Source organism: Onychomys torridus, chromosome 17 (genome assembly GCF_903995425.1).
Source record: "Onychomys torridus chromosome 17, mOncTor1.1, whole genome shotgun sequence".
NCBI lineage: Eukaryota > Metazoa > Chordata > Mammalia > Rodentia > Cricetidae > Onychomys > Onychomys torridus.
Genome location: NC_050459.1, coordinates 10974738 through 10995366, shown reverse-complemented (window position 1 = coordinate 10995366; position 20629 = coordinate 10974738). Strand labels below are relative to the sequence as shown.

At 45.9% G+C, this 20629-nt stretch overlaps 1 protein-coding gene across 3 annotated transcripts in view; it reads right to left on the bottom strand.

Moving 5' to 3' along the window:
• Positions 1-10816: 10816 nt before the first annotated feature.
• The window catches only part of Fbxo25 (F-box protein 25), a 28606-nt gene continuing 18793 nt past the window's right edge, over positions 10817-20629 (bottom strand). Inside the window, exons 8-11 of one of the 3 annotated variants that reach the window (XM_036166788.1) lie at positions 19755-19937; positions 15752-15895; positions 12396-12422; positions 10817-11785 (exon numbers count right to left, since the gene is read on the bottom strand). In XM_036166788.1, the coding sequence (XP_036022681.1) occupies positions 11696-11785; positions 12396-12422; positions 15752-15895; positions 19755-19937 (444 nt within the window). In that variant the 3' untranslated portion in view covers positions 10817-11695. The remainder of the gene's footprint in view (positions 11786-12395; positions 12423-15751; positions 15896-19754; positions 19938-20629) is intronic. The other 2 variants (XM_036166789.1, XM_036166790.1) reach the window with 2 other exon arrangements.

Below are 20629 nucleotides of genomic sequence, written 5' to 3'. Positions count from 1 at the left end.
TGTTTCACTACGGAGTCTGGGGCTACTGTCTTCCTTTGAGTCAGAGAGCTCCGAAACTCACTGGCCACTCCCTGGGTTCTGCTTGCTGGAGAGACCTCTATGTTGGTTTCCCTTTGGGTATCTAGAGTCTCTGCAGATCTGGCTTGGTTTTGCCTTGCCCATTTCATGGTTGTGAGCCTTCAATCTGGAGGGGTGGGCTTATGTATTTAGAAATTAATGTCTTAGCATGATTTCAGTTGCAAATGAGGTATTCTTAGTCATAAAAACTGGGTAGAATTTTAGCTTTCGAAACAACTGGTTGCATTTGTCCTTTTGAATTTCTATTTAACAGATAATTTTCTTACAAAGTCAAAATTAGTATTGAAGTTTTAGAGAAATGCTTTTGTTATTTTAAAAATTAAAGAATTTAGATAACTCAACTATTTTCAAGGGAACTAAAATTGTATTAGTCAGGGTTCTCTATAGGAACAGGACCAATGTGATGGGGGAAAAACATAAAATAATTTGTTAAATCAGCTTATGTTAAAATAGTAACAGCTGAATCACACCTGGAGGCTGTTGCTCAGTCCTCACAGCATGGTGCCTCAGCAGTAGGAATAAATTCCCACAGTAGCTGTCTCTCAGTGGGGCGACCCCATAGTTGCTCAGTCCACAAAGCTAGGTGCCTTGGCAGTCCCAATTTGGCACCGAAAATCTGGGAGGTTCTTGGAGAGCCACCGGTTCTTAGCTCAGGACGGAAGCACTCCTCTGTGATTCAAGACAGTCTCTTAACTGTGAGTCCCTGCAGAGTCCAAACCGAACCAAACACAAGTTACACACTTACAGTATGTCGTGGCACAGACCAAACATTCCTGTTCTAAAAGGGAGGCACATAGCGGGGGAGGTTTAGACCAAAACAAAACTGAAACCCAGTTGGGTAAACGGTGACCCCTAAGGCTTCACGTCTGGCATCTGGAACTCATGATGGTATCATCTGGGTTCCGAAGGGCTAGGGGTCAATGTGCCTGCAGCGACTGTGACCTCTCTCTTGGGCGTCATCTGGTCACTACGGCCTTCTCCAACTACCATCCCCTCCACACTAGCACCCTACTACTTCTCAGGTTTCACACAACAGTGCAGGGAATCTGGCCCTGCTGCGCCTTCCTTGGCCTCAGCAGCTTTCTGAAACCGTGGTGAAAGCCTCCATGATGCCATAACCCTTGCATTTTGTTGTCTGGAGGATTGGCACTGCTCGAAGATGCCGCCTCAGCGGCAGTGACTGTTATGTGTCTTCCCAGGCCAGTCCTGGGAAAGTACCTCTCCAGTGGCCCCGCTAAAGCAGGTGCCCTTGGAAGCCCTCTCTGTCCAGTCACTCTTCCCTTTTCGCCCCACTTTTACAATTATTTTATTTTTATGTGTACGGGTATTTTGCCAGCATGTATGTCTGTGCACTGTTATGTGCTTGGTAGAGACCAGAAGAGACCTGTAGGGACCAGAAGAGGGCGCCAGATCCCTTGGAGCCACAGGCAATTGTGAGCATCCACGTGAGTGCCGGGAAGTGAACCCAGGTCCTCTGCAAATGAGTTTGTGTTCTAATATCCTGGAGCTCAATGGGCAGGGCTTTGCCTTCACGGCACCTTTCCTACTGTCCTGTGCACTGGTGGGTTTCTCTTCGACTGTATCTATCAGTCTCTACCATCAGCGGTTTGTCAGTCTGGCGCTGCTCACAACCTTCATTCCATCATGACTTCCGTCACTGCACATTTTCCAGCTTTCTCCTGTCTCTCACTGTGAATCTACCTAGCAGCAGTGACACCCTTAGATGTTGTGCTATGCTAAAAATTTCCTAGGAAATTTTTGAATTTGGTCTCATTTTAAAATTTCAGGATCTGAACAGAACGGGGATTCTTGTGTCAGGCCACAACGGGAATGGCCCATGTCTAACTTCTGGCAGAGTGCTCCTTTTCCTCCGACTTCACATGAGCTGGCCTTTACTCTCTGTCTCTGTCAGCGTGCATATCTTCTGTACAGCTACCAGAACGACTCAGTATGATCTGTTTATAGCTCTCTGGGATCCTGGAGCCTAAAGCACCACTCTGCCACAATCTTGCAAACGAGTCCCAAAGACCCACAAACCACAAGGTCAAGTTTATCTCAGTAAATAGTCCCACTTCTTGACATCAACATACGTATCAGGCAGAGTTCTGTAGAGGAACAGAACCAATGAATTGTGTGTGTGTGTGTGTGTGTGTGTGTGTGTGTGTGTGTGTGTTACAAGTGACTGTATTGATGGCTTATATAATAGGAGCTGAGTTGTCCAAGGATGGCCGTCTACACACTGGAGAGGCAGAGAATGCCCATAGCTGCCCACTACAAGAGGCTGGATGCTTCAGCAGTCCCAGTATGACCCTGAAAGTTTGGATTTGCTGCTGTTGAATCAACATTTGAAAGGCCAAAGAAGCTGGAGGCAGCAGAGGTTCCCAGCAGCAGTGACAGGCACACCCACTCAGAAAAGTCACAAGAGGGCGGCAGTGGCACCCGCCTTTAATCCTAGCACTGGGGAAGGAAGAGAGGTAGACAACCAGGGCTGTACAGAGAGAAACCTTGTCTCACAAACAAAACGAGAGAGAGAAAGAGACAGACAGACAGACAGACAGAGAGAGAGGAGGAGGAGGAGGAGGAGGAGGAGGAGGAGGAGGAGGAGGAGAAAGGGAAGAAAAGGAAGAGGAGGAAGAAAGGAAGAAACGGCACAGGCATACTACACTGACCTTTATTCACATCCTCTTCCGGGCCACTCAGTGGAATTCACAGCTCACACTGAGGATGGGTCTTTCTCTTCTAATCTCTCAGGGGACACTCCCCAGAAACAGGTGCACTTAATATCAGTCCAGTAACAGTGGACTGACCCTCACACTATATTTGCAAAGAACGTGATTTAATAGTTAAGGACCCTGATTTCACACACAAAGCCAACAATTAAATGAGTGGATACATGCTGTTATTGGTATTTTACTCTTTTGCGGGGGGGGGGGGGGGGCTGCCACCCAGCTCCCAAAAAAATCACACTCGGAGGCTTATACTTAATTATAAATGCCTGGCCTTTAGCTTGATTTGTTTCTTGCTAGCTTTCCTTAACCGGCTGTCTTTTGCCTCTGGGCTTTTTCCGTTCTCTTACTTCTGTAAATCTTACTCTGTGGCTTGCTGGGTGGCTGGGTGGCTGGGTGGCTGGGTGGCTGGCCCCTGGAGTCCTCCTCCTTCTCTGGCTCCTCTCTTCTTTCCTCCCAGATTTCTCCTTCTATCTCTCCTCCCTGCCTGCCAGCCCCGCCTATCCTTTTCTCCTGCCTCGCTATTGACCGTTCAGCTCTTTATTAGACCATCAGGTGTTTTAGACAGGCACAGTAACACAGCTTCACAGAGTTAAACAAATGCAACATAAACAAAAGTAACACACCCTAAAATAATGTTTTACAACAAGTAAAGTTGCAGGATACAAAAATCCTGAAAACTTAATTTCACTTAAAAGTAAAATTCATTTACAAAATTAAAAATCAAATACTTGGGAAATAAATTAGAAGTCTTTGCCAAGATGTCCATTCTACCCAAAGCCATCTACAAATTTAATACAATCTGAATCGAAAGTTCAGGGGCATGTTTTGCTGAAATGGAAAAATCTGTTCTGAAAACTTATGAAGTCTCAGAGCCCCAAATAACCAAAACAAAACAATATTGAACATAAAGTATAGGTCTCTTACTTCACTTCAGAACAAACTAAAATGCTAAAGTCATCAAACTGTGGTACTGGCAGGAAGACGACCGACTAGCCGGCTGAATAAAGACCCTGCAAATCAATCGAACATGGATGGCCAAGAGATGATCAAGCAAGGTGTCCAAACTGTGAGGCAGGACAGTTGTGCTTGGAAAACTGGCAACCCACGTGCAACAGATGAAGCTGGACCATTTCTTTATATCATATGCAAAAGAGTTCAAAACCCATCAAAAGCTTTTTTAAAAAAATTATGGTATGTGTGTGTGTGCACATACACACACGCATATGTAGGTATGTACACTCGAGGCCAGAGCAGGTTGTTTGGTTCCCAGTTGTGATCCAGCCACCCCATAATGGATGAACCCATGTCCTCTGGAAGAGCAATATGCACTCCTAACCACGGAGCCAACTCTCTACCCCTAGATCAAAGACTTAAGAATAAGGCCACAGAGGTGAGATGGCTGAGTCGGGAGAAGCACGGATTGTACAAGCCTCATTACCTGAATCCAGTTCCTGAGGTCAATGGTGGAAGAAGAGGAGTCAGCTCCAAATGTTGTTCTCGAACTTCCTCCTGCGATGGCATGAACACACACACACACACACACACATACACACACACACACACACACACACACACACACACACACACACACACGTGAATGCAAGTGTTTGGTGGGTTACCATGTGGAAGGGCAGGTAAGTGACTCCACAGTGACTTACCCCTGAGTCACCCCACTAGGTGACTTCATTCTAGTCCAGTCCAGTTTAATCAAAACTGCACTCATGTTTGGCACGTGTTACTGTGGGGTGCTGATTTTCATAGCTGGCTTCCTATTTCCTTAGTACAAAAATAGCACATGGGTCACAGAGTGGGTTTGTTGAGTAAAGACATAGGCAGACATAGGTAAAGTAGAAGCCATATGGATCCCAGTACTCTGCGGCCTTTGGATGTCCTTCATCCTGGCTGGTAAGTATCAAGTGTAGCAGGAATCTTAAAAGTTCCTATTAATAAAATCAAACCTGAGGCCAGGTATTGGGGTGAATGCTAGAAGATCAGAGAAGCAGAACAAGCCACACCACCTCACCTGGCCAATTCCTCAGCTGATCTTGTTTCCTCAGACTGGAAGCCTCTGAGTCCTTATCCAAATGGATCTCAGCTGAACTGCTTCTTGAAAGCCTGAATGCTTAACCAGGCCAAAAGCTTCTAGTTTCCGGTCTTCGCGATTTATATACCTTTTTGCTTTCTGCCATCATTCCCTGGGATTAAAGGCTCACTTCTTGGGATTAAAGGCATGTGTCACCACGTCTGGCTGTTTCCATTGTGGCCTTGAACTCACAGAGATCCAGAGGAATTTCTGCCTCTGGAATGCTAGGATTAAAGGCGTGTGTGCCACCATTTTCTAGCCTCTGTATCTAGTGGCTGTTCTGTTCTCTGACCCCAGATAAGTTTAATAGAGTGCACAATATTTTGGGGAACACAGTACCACCACAATCGGGCTGTGCGTCCATCTTTTGCTGTCTTCCCACGCAAGTCCTAGACACTGGATCTGGTGTAGACTTGGTGAGATAAGTGTGGTTAGGCATGAATGTGCCAGTGGGACTCGTAGTGGTACAGAGGAGGCAGGAACAGGTCGACCTTTGAAATCCCAGAAAGCAACAGCCCTGACTTTGATAATTAGGTTTCACAGGTAGGCCTTCATCCCGAAAGGAAAGCTTGAAATACCCCTGGAGTAGCATGTTTGCCCTCATAAAGGGGAGCAGGGCAAAAGTAAGTGCCAAATAAAATAAAATAAAAAAGTAAGTGCCAAAGAGGAAGATAGGACTAAACAGATGAGTGAAACATCAGCTCTTTGGCTAATTTCAACAAGCCCATTTAAAGATAAATTAACAAGAATTATCACAAACTCCCAAACACAGACCAAGCCAACACACACACACACACACACACACACACACACACACACACACACCACACGAGGGGGTGCGGGGCGGTGATAATTTCTAAGTTCATTCTTTTCAGGCTGTTTTTAACCTGATAACAAAACCAGACAAAGACATCACAAATAGAAAAGTACTACAAGCCAGGTGGTGGCGCACGCCTTTAATCCCAGCACTCAGCGGGCAGAGGCAGGTGGACTTCTGTGAGTTGAGGCCAGCCTGGGCTAGAGCTAGTTCTGTGTGGCTTACACAGAGAAACCCTGCCTCAAAAAAACCAAACCGAACCGAACCAAAACCTATAAAACACTAGGGATTTTTGTAAACTGTCCATATAAAACCTCTTATGAACATATATGTAACAATAAAATACCAGTGAAGTAATCTAAGCACTAGCACAGTTTTAGAACATGGAATGCAGGGCAGATGAAAATCAGGGTGATAGTCCTTTAGCCTACGTTTATCAGGGGAAGTGTTTGTTCCTCCTTTAATTATGACAAATAGCTTTGCTGGCTGTAGCGGTCTGGGTTAGCAGTTACCTTTCAGAACCGGGAATGCTTCTTCCCAGGCCCTCCTGGGAAGACTCAGGCGCGAGTATCTTGATTTTCTTCTGACAGACGTGTCTTTATAGTGACTTGATTCTTGTGTCATCCCCAACACACTTTCTTTTCTTTGTATATTTAGTGTTTTAAGTTTAATACGGAGAGAGGTTCTCTTGGTGATCTCTTCTGTTTGGTGATCTAAAATGCCTCTTGTCTCTGGATTGATATATTTCTCCCTAACTCTGGGAAACTTGGCTATAGTTCTTTTGAAAATGCTTTCTACACCAAGTGAGCTCATTTCGATGCGTTCAGAAGCCACAGGTGTGACTTTTTACAGCACTGTGTATGTTTTGACATCCCACTTGTACCTCCCCTTTGTTCCTGGTGCATTATTTCAGTTCCTCTACTGTCTTCAAGATCAATTATTCTGTCCCATCTTTGATCAACTCTCTTGTTAAGACTTTCCATGGGGTTGATTCATTCTCTCCCCGGCATTTCAGAGGGTTTTCCTTCAGCAATCCTTTCTATTGAATTCTGTTTTCCTATCTTGTACCATCCTCCTTACTTCATTCGGCCGTCTGTGTTCTCAACTAGCTTATCTTTGCCAGGTATGGCGATGTTTGTTTTGTTTTTTTGAGACAGGGTTTCTCTGTGTAGTTTTGGTGCCTGTCCTGGATCTTGCTCTCTAGATCTAGGCTGGCCTTGAACTCACAGAGATTCACCTGGCTCTGCCTCCCGAGTGCTGGGATCAAAGGCGTGTGCCACTGTCGCCCAGCACCATGTGTACATCTTTAATACCAACATTTGGGAGGCAGACAGGCAGATCTCTGTAAATTTGAGGTCAGCCTGGTCCACATTGTGACTTCCAGGTCAACTAGAGCTACAAGTGAGACCCTGTCTCAAAAGAAAAAAAAAAAAAGCTCCTCTTCTTTAAACATGATTACAGCCATTTTCCCAAGTTCTATCTGGATGATCATCTAACCCACTTTTACTGGATGCCATCATTATAGGATTAGTAATTTCTGGAGGAGTTACACTGGCTTGGTTTTCATGCTTCTTACATTACCACACTGGATTTAGATTTACATATCAGGGATTTCACGTTTATCTTATTGTTTAATCAGCTACATTCTTTCAGTTGAACTACTCACAAAATTCAAGTGGCACTTGGATGAGATACAGTTGAAGTGCACAGTTCAAAAATGGCTCCTCCGTGTAGGAACTCAGGGTGCCTGGTGAAACCTCTGTATTCCCTGCGTATCGACTATTAACCACAGCTGCTGGCTAGTCCTACTGTGCGAATGTTGTCCTAGCTGATTAACAAAGTGTCACCTTGGACTTCAATAGCTAAACAGGGACAGGGAGGGTGGGTGAGAAGAGCTGGGGAGTGAATATGATCAAAACATATATGAAACTCAAAACTCTCATTAAAGAATATAAAAGATGTTTATATTTATTTTGCCCCAAACATGATGTATTATGATAAACCTTGTCTTACTCTATTGCTGTGAGGAGATACCATGAACAAGACAACTTATAAAAGGAAGCATTTAACTGGGGGCTTGCTCATCGTTTCAGAGGGTTGGCCCATCATTACCCTGGTAGGAGCATGGTAGCAGGCAGGCAGGCATGGCACTGGAGCAGTAGCTGAGAGCTCTCATCTGATCCACAAGTTACAGGCAGAGAGAGAACGAGACTGGGCCTGGGATGGGCTTTTGAAACCCCAAAGCCTACCAGCTGTGGATATCACTCTGTATAAATAAAATGCTGATTGGCCAGTAGCCAGGCAGGAAGTATAGGTGGGACAAGCAGAGAAGAGAATTCTGGGAACAGGAAGGCTGAGGCAGAGAGACGCTGTGAGATGTAAGGTACTGGTAAGCCACAAGCCACATGGAACTTATAGACTAATAGATATGGGTGAATTTAAGATATAAAAACTAGGTAAGAAGCCTGCTGCGGCCATACAGTTTGTAAGCTATATAAGTCTCTGTGTGTTTACTTGGTTGGGTCTAAGAGGCTGCAGGACTGGCGGGTGAGAGATTTGTCCTGATCGTGGGCCAGGCAGGACTGGAGAACACTCCAGCTACACCTATCCCCAGTGACACATCTCCTCCAACAAGGCCACAACCTCCCAGTCCTTCCCAAACAGTTCTACAAACTGGGGACAAACATTCTTTGAGCCTATGAGGGGCATCCTCATTCAAACCTACAGAGACCTGTATTTTCTCACTAGAAGTTGTGTATCACAATGATTGAAAAATATGGGTTTTTTTTCAATCTTTTGCATAAATTATACTGAAGGTTCCCAAAGGGGAGAGATTATAAAATGTTTAAATACAGGGCAGATGCATGTTACCTCCATATCTGAGAATCTATGTGGTTATCTGCAAAGGCAATTTAATCTAAAACCAGTTTTGTAGATATTTATGATGATACTGAATAAAAGTTTTGTTACAATCCAAATCCTTGTGTGTGGCCTGTGTGTTCAACAGCTAAAATTTAGTACTAATGAGCAAGGAAACTATGCTAATGGAATACATGCTTCTTTGGTTTTAAATAGGTAAACCCAGTATCAATGTACTTTCTTAATGCTGGCATAATATTTAATAAAAGAGGTGGAAGACAGAAACGCACAACTGGTCTAATTGTAGGGCAGGTGTCAGTGCAGAGCTCAACCGCCAATGGAAGAGCCATGTCACGACGGGTCCCAGGGCCCAGCCCAGAAGAGGCGGGAAGACTGCCAGGGCCAGAGGCTGGGGAGGACAGATGCAAACAGGCTTCTGAACAGGACAGAAGAGAAACGCTGTCCTCGTAAACTCAGCAGCTGTGGTTTCAAGGACTTCGACATCCCAGCATGCCGTGGGAAGGGTCATGAGCCTCTACCCCTAACTGAGGAACTACGGACAGGACTTGACCAAGCTCCAGTGGACAGCCCACACCTGGGAGTACGCGCAGCACAGATGAAGAGTAGATGGGCTATTTAAAAAAGAAAAAGAGGACACAAAGTTGGGGTGCTGTGGGGAGCTGGGGTAGATCTGGAGGAGTAGGGTGAACAGGATTAAACCACATGAGTGAAAAGTTTGAAGAGCTTACTTTTTTTTTAAGGAGAAAGCAAGCAGAACATGAACATTTCTGTTTCCTGATGTGTCGGCAGTCCCCTGGGCCTCAGCGGAACAAAATAAACCTACCTTCCCTTATTTGCTTGACAAGTTCTTAGTCACAGTAGTAAGAAAAGTAACTAATAAACCTCTTCAAGAAATTAATATAAAGCCAGGCAGTGGTGGTGCACGCCTTTAATCCCAGCATCTTGGAAGGCCGAGGCGGGTAGATTTCTGTGAGTTCAAGGCCAGCCTGGTCTACACAGTGAGTTCTAGGACAAGCAGAGCTGTTACACAGACAGAAATAACTCTTTCTCCAAAGACCAAAAGAAAAAAAAAATAACATTAAAAAAAAAGAACAAGTCTCTAAAGGGCCACAGGAACACAGCCAAGAAATACACAGACAGTGCATTCAGTTGGTGTCACTTAAGTGGGAATGGAGGGGAGGTGCTGGGGGGAAGGTGGGGGTGGGAGGGGGAAGGGCAGGGGAACCCATGGCTGATGTGTAAAATTAAAACACAAATATAATAAATTTTTTAAAAAAGAAAAAAAAAAAAAGAGAACATCGGACGCACCCCACCTGCTGTGCAAACGCTGCTCCATCATGTGGTCCTGTGAGGTCAATGGGAACAGGTTCTCGGAGTTCCCAGACATGTGGTGATATTGTGTTCCCCAAAATATTGTGCAGCCTAATAAACTTATCCAGGGCCAGAGAACAGAACAGCCACTAGATACAGAAGCCAGAAAATGGTGGCACACATGCCTTTAGTCTTAGCATTCCGAAGGCAGAGATCCATCCAGATCTCTGTGAATTCAAAGTCATACTGGAAACAGACAGGCATGGTGACTCACGCCTTTAATCCCAGTAAGTGATGTCAGAAAGTAGAAAGGTATATAAGGCATAGAAACCAGGAACTAGAGCCTTTTCAAGCTTTTGGCTTTTAGCAGCAGTTCGGCTGAGAGCCATTCAGATGAGGACTCAGAGGCTTCCAGTCTGAGGAAACAGGATCAGCTGAGGAATTGGTAAGGTGAGGTGGCTGTGGCTTGTTCTGTTTCTCTGATTTTCCAGTGTTCACCCCAATACCTGGCTCCACGTTTGTTCTTATTAATAAGACCTTATAAGATTCCTACTACACAGACAGTACTGAATTCTCTGGTTATGAATGGCAAGCAAGATGTCTATGGTTTTTTAAAATGCTGACAGTAGTGTGCATGAGGAGGCCAGGCGTCTGCACTGTGTCAAAGACACTAAGTTGGCAATTACAGATGTTCTTCTTGGCTGCTGTCAGTTGAGGACAGAGTATGAGGCTGGAAAGCGACATTTTTGATCTGTGTCTGCAAATATGCAGCTATAAATTATAATGTCCTGAGAAAGTGCTTGGGGCTCCTGACTCAACTGAAGATGAAGGTCACAGCAGTCCACGGGGGCCACCACTGCTGAGGGCAAGACTCACGGCCTTTTAGCAAGCACAGTTATCTTTGGGGGAAGAACTATATAACTTTCTTTCATATACCTTTATTTTCAAAAGTTTCTAAAGTGCACATGCATTATTTTTAAAATAAAACAGCAATATTTTAAAGACAACACCATTCAGTTAGATGTAAATTTGATGAAGCTGAATCAGTAGGTAAACACTGTTTATTACTTTACTTGTGAAAGTAATTTCTACATGTCAAGTTCAGGCCTCCCTAGGCTGTTTCCAGCTCCTCGGCAGAGGCTCTGTTCTGGTTTGGAGCCCATACTCCATGTACGGATATATGATGGCCTCATGGCAGGGGTGCTGCTAGCCACGGGCAGTACACACTGTTCACAGCCCTACCCACTGTAGTGAGATAGAGCCCGCCAAGCATGTGCCTCAGGTTATCTTGTATTCAATGAGGACTCATTTGGGCACAGCCACAGAGGTTGTGAAAATACATTTTAAGAAAAATAAATATTCTGCATAATGTATTTACAAGGGTCAACTGTTTGGTTCTTCATTCCAATTACTCTAAGATGGAAAACTACCACTGACAACTAAGAACCATAGTCTTGTTGTTCATGGTGGTTCAGCACAGGATGTGGGGCTGAATATCCAAAACTTTTTCTGAACCATATTTAAAAATATACAAAACTGCAAATTGTATATGCTTAGAAGAGTTTCCAGAAAGAAGTACAAATGGCTTCATGGTCTCCACTCTTTCATGACGCTGCACAGCTGCCGGAGCGCCTCCCATGTGCTCTCAGGTTCTCCCAGAAGCAAGGGCTGCACAGGTACAGCCAGACGTCCCTGACCCTGTCATCACTTTGTGTCAAAGAATACTTACACCAACTACAGGACACACAGAACGCACAAGGGACAGGTGTGGACAAGGGCACAGAGCTGAGGGCACCATCAGAACTTGAAGAGGTCGATAAAGTGCTGAGGAGACACAGGGGTAAAGCAGCTGTCAGGGTCAGCCGCGGTGCAGGGGTGTCCCGAGTCCTGAGGAGAGGAAGGAGGAGGTGGATCAGGACACACCATGACACTTTTACAGAAACAGCATCTGCACTTTAAGTGGATCCCAGTCCCTTTCATGCCAGACAGATGACTTAGCTGGGATGGGTACTTGGGTGGCCCCAGGGATCTAACAGTGACAATTCTTCAGCTCTAGTCACCCCAGAAGACATGGACACCGCCAATCTCTACCTCCTCCTGCCCACCCCTCCTCATCCTGCCCCCTTCTTCCTTTGTAGACTTCTGGGATGGGTAAGTAGTCTCCTCCCACACAGAGAGGATGGGACGCCACAAGCATGTCCCAAGGCTAGGTGTGTAGAGTTGGTAGTGCCACTACCAAGGAGCTGCACTTAGTTTAGCAGAAGTAACAAGAGAAATTTAAGATGTGCAGAAGACTGGCCCCATCTGGAGAGGCTCAGTGTGGCTGGAGCTGCTTTGCTGGCCTCCAGCAGACCACCCTGAGGTGCATGGACGGTCTGTCAGTCAGCTCAACAGGGATAAGTCTACTGTTGCCGGCCAGAGCTGAACCTTATCAAAGATGCCCCCGACAGAACAAGGACAGTCCATGAGATGGACCAGCACATCGCACAGGAAGTACCTTCAACAACCAAGCAAGATGGTAGTCCTGGACACCGTGAAGAGGCAGCGAGGGAGCAGCACAGGGAGGAAAGAGAGTCAGGGTTAGACGGAGAAGGAGGAACCAGGCCTTCAGGCCTGCAGCACACATTGTGAAATTAACTGAGCCATCGAGCAATATAAAATGCCATGAAAAGACAGCGTCGCTGGATACCTGACGTTCGTATAGTTAAAGACAGCCTAGGACAAGGCCAGGCTTGGTAGGCAGGGCCTTTCACCCCAGTACTTGGGAGGAAAAGACAGGTCGATCTCTTATGGATTAGAGGTCTACATAAAGAGTCTCAGGCCAGCCAGGGTCACAGAGGGCAAGATATTTCAAAAATAAAGAAAAGGAAAGAAAGGAGGAAGCCCAGGCAAGAGAAACAGTCCCATTTCCACTTCAGTTTCCCAAACTGACAATCTGGAAGGCCGCAACACTCAAGTCTTAGTTAAAAGTGCACAAAGCAGTCCTCATATTTCCACGAAAACAAATTCTAGGGGTGGGGGAAGCCCCTCGTCTTTTTCGCTGTCCTAGGGTCTGCTCTGTGACTAACTATGTAGCCAACTGCAAACTACATACTCCTTGAGGCCCTCCACCTATCTCACACCTCATTTCCTGCAGCCCACTACCACCTGCTGTTGCTTCCGTGTGGTCCGCAGCCCTGAGCTCTCTAACTGGAGGGCTGTCTCTGCCCTGCTCGGGAGTGGGATGGCATTTCAGCTCTGCTCACTGGGGCAGTTCACAAAGACGGTCAGCAGAGAGAGTCCGCGAGCTCTGCCCTCCTCACCACTGGTTTGGGCCTGTCTTGCTTCGCTTCTACTGCCTCCAGAGACCTCAGGGTCACTGCCCTCTCCTGGCTGCTGAACTACTGAGACAAGAACGGACCGCAGAAAGGCCAAGTCCCCATTCTGGCTTCCCTAGCTCTCTCTCTGAGTCCACACTTCTGACAGGGTCTACATCGTCAGGAGACTTGAGTAGGGATGGAGAGATACATGCGCACACTGACTGGCCTTCTCGGTGTGCTGGTCACCTGGGTGGGAACAATGACAGGGTCTTGAGCAGCAGTTGTAAAAATGAACAAGAATCACTCCAGTACCGTGGAACTAGAACAGATGAAAAACCAGCTTGGGAGGAGGCACAGGGTCCCCACAAGCACAGGAGGTCCCTGTGGAACATGCCAGGCATAAGACAAGAAGGAGCTCAGCCATCGTGTGGCTCTTGACCATATCCGGTGAGGACTAGCCATCCCTCTTCTGCATCCCTGGTAGGCTTGAGGCTCCCTCAGTGTCTCAGTCCAGAGTACTACTCCGGAAGCTGAGGCAAACATAACAGCAGGCACCATGTTCAAAGCCACAACAAGTTTCCATCGGTCAGGAGGCATGTTGCCACACCTGCAGCACACTGGTCACCTGGGCCTCCCTGACTGCACACACGTTCTCCCAAGGAGAACGCTGCTTCTGGACAGTGGTATACCATGGCAGAGGACTACCTGCCAGCTGCAGGGATTAAGAAAGGTGGCTTCCGTACATCTGCACACTTCTGTTTGGAAATGGATCCTCAAAGGAGCAGGGTCTCTGGAAGGATGACAGGTGGAGAAACTGCTAATACGGCTCCCCAAGCCTCAGACATCCTCCTGGGTGATGCCACTCTCCATCCCTTTGTCTCGCAGAATGGCAAAGACCAGCAGCGGTCTGCCCTGTAATGACCTGTTCTGACTTTTCATAATGTGATCACTATGGCAGGAGAGGCCAGTTCTTTGGAAAAATAAGTCATCTTTCTGCTAAAAATAACCAGAACTTATATATTTCAGGAAAGCTGAGGAGCACATTCTTACACTGCCCAACAACAGAGTTGGTACAGAGATGAGAAACATGTTTCCTTATGCTGTTTTCTTTAGCAGATAAGAAAATGCCACATATTCTTAGATACTTGTCCAAGAAAAACACTATCACATACAAAACTAAGAGCCTTCAATCCCATGATTAGTATCCTCCCTCATACAAGCATCCCTATCTTTAATGTCTCTATAGTATAAAATAATCTTGGGAGACAACAAAAAGATAGTGTATTAGGAGATGTATTAACTCCCACTGAACATTACAGTCTCACCTGCTCTGACTGGGTCACAGACAGGTCCTCATCTTCTCGGGGCACCAGTGAAGTGTCCCCTGCTCTGACTGGGACACAGAAAAGGGAACACCAGAGGGCTGTCTTTTGTGTATGCATAAACTCATCAAGGAACTGAGGACAAACTGAACATCAGCTAACCCTGTTCTAGAGAAGTGCCCTGGAGAACAGACTGCTGCTGCAGAGACATGTCACACATTGGCATTTTTAATTCTGAGAAAGAAGAGACCAGGTCAGAGAGGACAAGCCTCCTCAGGTATTCTTGCTGAAAACATCAGCAAGAACTGCTCAACACCTGTCGAAATACCCCAGCAACTTCAGCATCTACTCCTCTGCTCAGCTCTGGACCATCATAACAAAAGGATATGAACTAGAAATGGAGTTTGAAATGAAAAATTTTAAAGTGGTCCTTTGCCAACGATTCAGAGCTTGCCTTGTATTCCATTTGCTAACAAATTTAGATGGGTGTAAAGCAAAAGTAAACATTAGAGCAGCAGCAGGGGAAGGAAGTGACACACGGGCTCTCCGCTGGCTATGGGAAATAAGTTACTGTCACCAGAGATAATATGGGGATGAGATTTCAAAACAGGCAACGCAACAGGAATGGAGGACTCCTGATTCACTATTTGGATATGAAAATTCGCTGATAGGGACATTAAGTTTTTCACTAAAAGATCAGTTTGTGCATAAAAAATTATAGTCTTGTTCCGTTTGCGCATTTGCTTTGAGGTCTGTGCTTGCTGTGGCCACACTACCTAACCTAAGAACTTGGTTTGAGGGAAGAGGCTGAAGGCCGGCCCTGACCCCCTGCAAAGAGCGGGCCTGCCTTCCAGGTGTCTCAGAGGGCACAGGCAGACAGGGCAGGTTCTTCAGGCTGAGTGTGAGGCGCCCAGAGCCCCAGTCAGGAGCAGATGCTCAGGAGCCTTCTCTGTCCCACCAACCTTCTAGACCTCCATCAGCAGCAAGGACAAGCATGCCCCCACTCTGAAGGGCAGCACTCCAGTTTCCAACAGTGATTACCACAACACAAGTGTAGGCTTCTACAGATGCCCCCACCTCCCCTCCCCAGGATCTAGTGGAGTGTATTTCAGTAATCTTCCCATCACAAATGTTATTTCCAATTCTTTTCTTACCTTTCTATTTAAGGTATAAATGAATAGTTTCACTGCATTCCAATCCTCACATTCCAAGAGTACATTTTAAATCATTACCTTCCAGAAGAGGATGCTGCAGTGCCGACAGAAATGTAAAGTGTCTCCATACTGTTCTTTAGTCGGGTAATATTTCTGAAGTGTAAAATACATCAACTTCCATTCGATATGACCTTTTTCTGAAAGGATCAAGTGTCTACAAAACTAAAAAAAAAAAAAAAAAAAAAAAATTCTGTTCAGAATTATTAGATGATTTTTAAAACAGGCACTAGAGCCGGGTGGTGGTGGCGCACGCCTGTAATCCCAGCACTCGGGAGGCAGAGGCAGGTGGATCTCTGTGAGTTCGAGGCCAGCCTGGTCTACAAAGTGAGTTCCAGGACAACCTCCAAAGCTACAGAGAAACCCTGTCTCGAAAAAATAAAATAAAATAAAATAAAATAAAGTAAAAAATAAAAATAAAAATAAAACAGGCACTAGGTACATATTTTTTTAAGACAAAGCAGAACATGAAACGTTTTGTGATCTGAAATTAAACTCACTTGGATTAAATCAATGAGGAACAAGTCGAGCAAATCATGGTGTTCCCACACAGCCGCACAAGCAGCTGTGAGACAGTCAACAGCTATGGAATGAGGTCTGTGATAGTCGGAGATGGCATGTATTTGCTAAGAGCCTTGTATGCAGGATAAATAAAGAACACCTCCTACTTGAGAACAATAAAAGCATTTACACTGCCAAGACACACAAATGGTTAATGTCCTTATGACAAGATGCCAAGCACCTGAGGTGGAAAGCTACGCCACCCCGTACCAGCTGGGACAGTGACAATCAGAGAGTCGGGAGACAGCAAGTTCTGGGGAGGGCACAGGCAAACACTGCTGGTGGGAATGCAAAATGGTGTGGCCACTGTGGGAGCAGTGCAACTTCTCCAAGGATTCAACACAGCAACTGAACTGTAATTCCACTACTCGGAAATTACTTTAGAGAAATGAAAAAACATGTCCACACACAAACTCAGCAATGGATGTCCACAGCAACCATCCTAAGAGCCACAAGGTGGAAGGAACCCAGGGTCCACAGCCAGATGAATGGGTACACAAAACATGGTGTGTCCAAAACATGGAATCTTTAGTCCCCAAAGGAACGAGGTTTTGATTCCCAATACCGATGCAACCTGAAGGGTGCTGTGCTGAGAGGAAGGAGGTCATTACAAAGCCTTACGGGGCATAGTCTGCTCACATCACACATCCACAGGAAGTCCAGTCAGAGAGCAGTTGCTCACAGCAGGAGTGGGACTGACAGCCGAAGGGCACCAGGCTCCTTCTGAGGCAACAACGTGTCAGAAAACGGACCACAATGATGGCAGCATAAGATGGGTAGCGTCTTGATGAAGGCGTTACCAAAAAATGTTTGAGCAATATAATGGTCACGAGAAAATAAAGCAGATGGACAGAACAGTTCTGTGTGTGTGGTATGCACATAGAGAACTGTGGTTCTGTGTGTGTGGTATGCACATAGAGAACTGTGGTTCTGTGTGTGTGGTATGCACATAGAGAACTGTGACTTGATAGGCCTGTCCTTGTTTATGAACAGATGCCCTGATCTGTTTGCTTCTGCTCTTTCTTAGGAGTGTCTGACTTTGTATACCTGAAAACAACCACTTACACAACATGTCATCAGCCACACCTTCTAGGGGCTCTGTTTGGAAATGATAATGGAAGCCATGAGGAGGTCTTACTTCTACTACAATTTGAAAAGACAGTTTGAAAAGCAAAGGGGACCAATTAGAAGCCTGGCTGTAGCCACTTCCGTATCCTTGAGGCACCATGGAGACATCAGTTTCTAGAGATAAGACGGCCTCTGCCTTGTCTTCTCCTCCTTCCTCACTGTTGCTGGCCTCACCAACGTTCACAGGAGGAACACCTACATTCCTGGAGGCTTCTCTTCTACGTAAGGTCCTATGGCTTTTTTGTTCCTCAAGACCCCTGTCCACAAAAGTGCTCACGGCAAACACATCTTGCCAATGGTTCCTTCTGATGTCACTATGAACTGTTAGTCCAAGGCCTACACAGCCTTCAGCTCCCACTGAGGTGCTTCCTAACCTATACTGTTGGTCTGACTGAACCCTAATCTACCGCTAATCCTGAGAAATCAGGGTCCTACTGTTAGTCACTCACGAAGAACTAATAATAACACCTTACAGATTCAGTTTTGTAATTCAACCAAGAAAAGATGCACCAAAAGATGTACACGTAGGTGCTAACCACAGATTCTAACCTAACTTCTTATGGGACATGATACTGGTGCAAACAGACCTTTAACAGACCTTTAACCTCTTTAAAGTGTTTCATCAAGGAACTTGGGGCTCACAAATTGTCAGCAGATATCCTAAAGGTGTGTTTGAAATCTGGCTCTCTAAACACCTGCCAGGCACTCTGGTAGCCCAGCCTGAACAGAAGATGCAGGCTGTTGGAAGTCCTGGCCCCTCTCACTATGGGTATCCTTGGAGGTAGGTGCCAGAGCAACTGTGTGATGCATAAGCCCCATCCCAGACATACTTTCATCCATCATTTTGTCCCTGCTTCTAAATCTTCCCTCCAAAGGATTATTCAACCTCTCCTGCATTTCTGATGCCAACCCAAATCCAATCACCAAAAGGAGAGAGCAGAATCATGGATGCCAGCTGAGGAAAGGGGTAAGACAGGATGGCTAGCGACCCAGGGGTGCAGTGGGCATTCCCTCCTGCTCAGATGAACAGCCCACCAGCAGTTCTTAGGCCCAGCCTCTCAAACCCCATTGCAATGTACTATTTGTCATCCTCACCCATCTACGTCTAGGATCCAGATCTTCCTGAACTCTCACAGACCTGCTCTAGGTCCCTATAGGCATTTCCTCAGGCCTCTGCTTGGCCTGTCCTGCTCAGACCTTCCCTGGGGAGAACCAGCGGCCTCACCTAGGGTCCTGGCTGGACCGAGACATACCTCTGACCACTGCCTTAGCCTCTCTGGGACAGTCTTTTAATGGGCCTCCTCGTGCCCACACAGTGTTTCTCTCAAGCAAGATCCAGAGGGTCATTTAAAAAGTGCCACGTGTTCCACACAATTCACTGGATTCTCTAAGCCAGCTGGATGGACTCTTGAGTGTATCTAAGACTCTTGATTCTTCCTTCAAATGGGACCTGCTTTTGCTACACTGTCTATGCTTGCCATGAAACGGGCAGTTTTACCCCCAACTTCACAATTCTCCTGTATCTCAGTCAGGTCTGTATCTACAAGACATACATACCTGCCCCTTCTAATCTGTGTATGGAATGGGAGCTGTTCTGTGCAATAGCTCAGGGACACTTAGACTCTGCAGGAACAGAGCAGGGATGTCATTATGTAGAAGAGAGTCAACTAGCAAGACACTGAGGACCTGGAGACAGTGCCACCAAGTGGGAAGCACAGGAGCTACAAGGATCCACTGATCTTCCGGGACAACAGACTGACAGGAGACAGAGCTAGAACCTGACTTTCTAGGTAAAAGACACAGTTGTTGGTGGTTTTTTTGGCTTGTTACTCTTTTGGGGGGCCAGCCACCCAACTACACAGCAAGTCAAGGAGTAAGAGTAAGATTTACAGAAGTAAGAGAATGGGAAAAGCCCAGAGGCAAAAGGTAGATGGGTAAGTTAAGGAAAGCGGGCAAGAAACAAGCCAAGCTAAGACTGAGCATTGTAAGTGAGAATAGGCCTCTGTGTGTGATTTATTTGGAAAATGAGTGGCGCCCCCCCTAAAAAAGTGAAAAACAAACAACAGAACACCATGACCTTTGACCAGTAAGGATGACACAGCTCAGCTAGTTAAGCTATTTGGTACTAGGCCAGTTTTAGAACCATGACTCCTTCTCAATATGAAAAATGAACCTTGTAATTGACAGAAGAGAATTCAGAAGCAACTTCAGTATACTCTCGTACTATCAAGTCTCTGGATATGGAGTCCATATCCTCCCCAAGTTCATTTAAGCACAAGGGACCCTGGATAGGGCCCAGCTGACCTGACTCACGGGTTCTGCACCACACACTTACCTGCTTCTCCGCAAAGTGGTACTGACAGAGTTTCTTCCACAGCCGCCTGTCTTCACTGAGCATATACAGGGTTGGTGTCACCTGGCCCAGTGTGACAATGTCCCAGCCATCTGAGAAACGGTACAGGATGTTGTTCAGCATGTGCAGGGGCAGGTCACTGAGTGTGAGGCCAGAGTTGACCTGCTGAAAGGAGACACGGCAGTGTCAGATGGAGAAAACACAGTGGCTTACTCCCACAAAGAATAACAGCCACGCTAGACAGACAACTTCTGTGTGACCACAGGAGAGAAGTCTGTCTTTTAATAGCCACTTCAATCTTTCCTCACTACTGTGCTTGGTGGTCTCAGCAGGACTGGCACGTGGCAATTTCCTGTGCTCAGGAAGCTGAACCGTTTGACATGCCCCAGCTCTATCCTAACTAGAAAACTACCCAGAAAATGGTGGATCTGAAATGTGGAACTGTTGAAGACAGCAATGGATGTAAGGGTCACGAGGTGGTCCAGACCATGACTCTTCCAGCGACAGCCGGGTGTCTATAAGGTCTCCCCAGCTTTATCTGCATCTGTCTTTAAATCTGAATTTTCTCTTCATTGACAGTTTAACACATATTTATGATACATAATGAATGTAGTGTCTGATTAACATAAAATAAGCTTCTATATAAAAAAGAAAGTGGAGATTGAAAGGATACCCAACATGGAAGAGAATGCCTACAAGCTATTCCTCTGACAGGGGTTAATTTACAAATGCTAGGGAATCATAGAACTCGATGATGAAGGACCCCCAAAAATCCTATTTAAAAGTGGGTGAATTAATTGGACATTTCAAGGATATGCAAATAGTCAACAAGTATATACAAACATTCAATATCACTA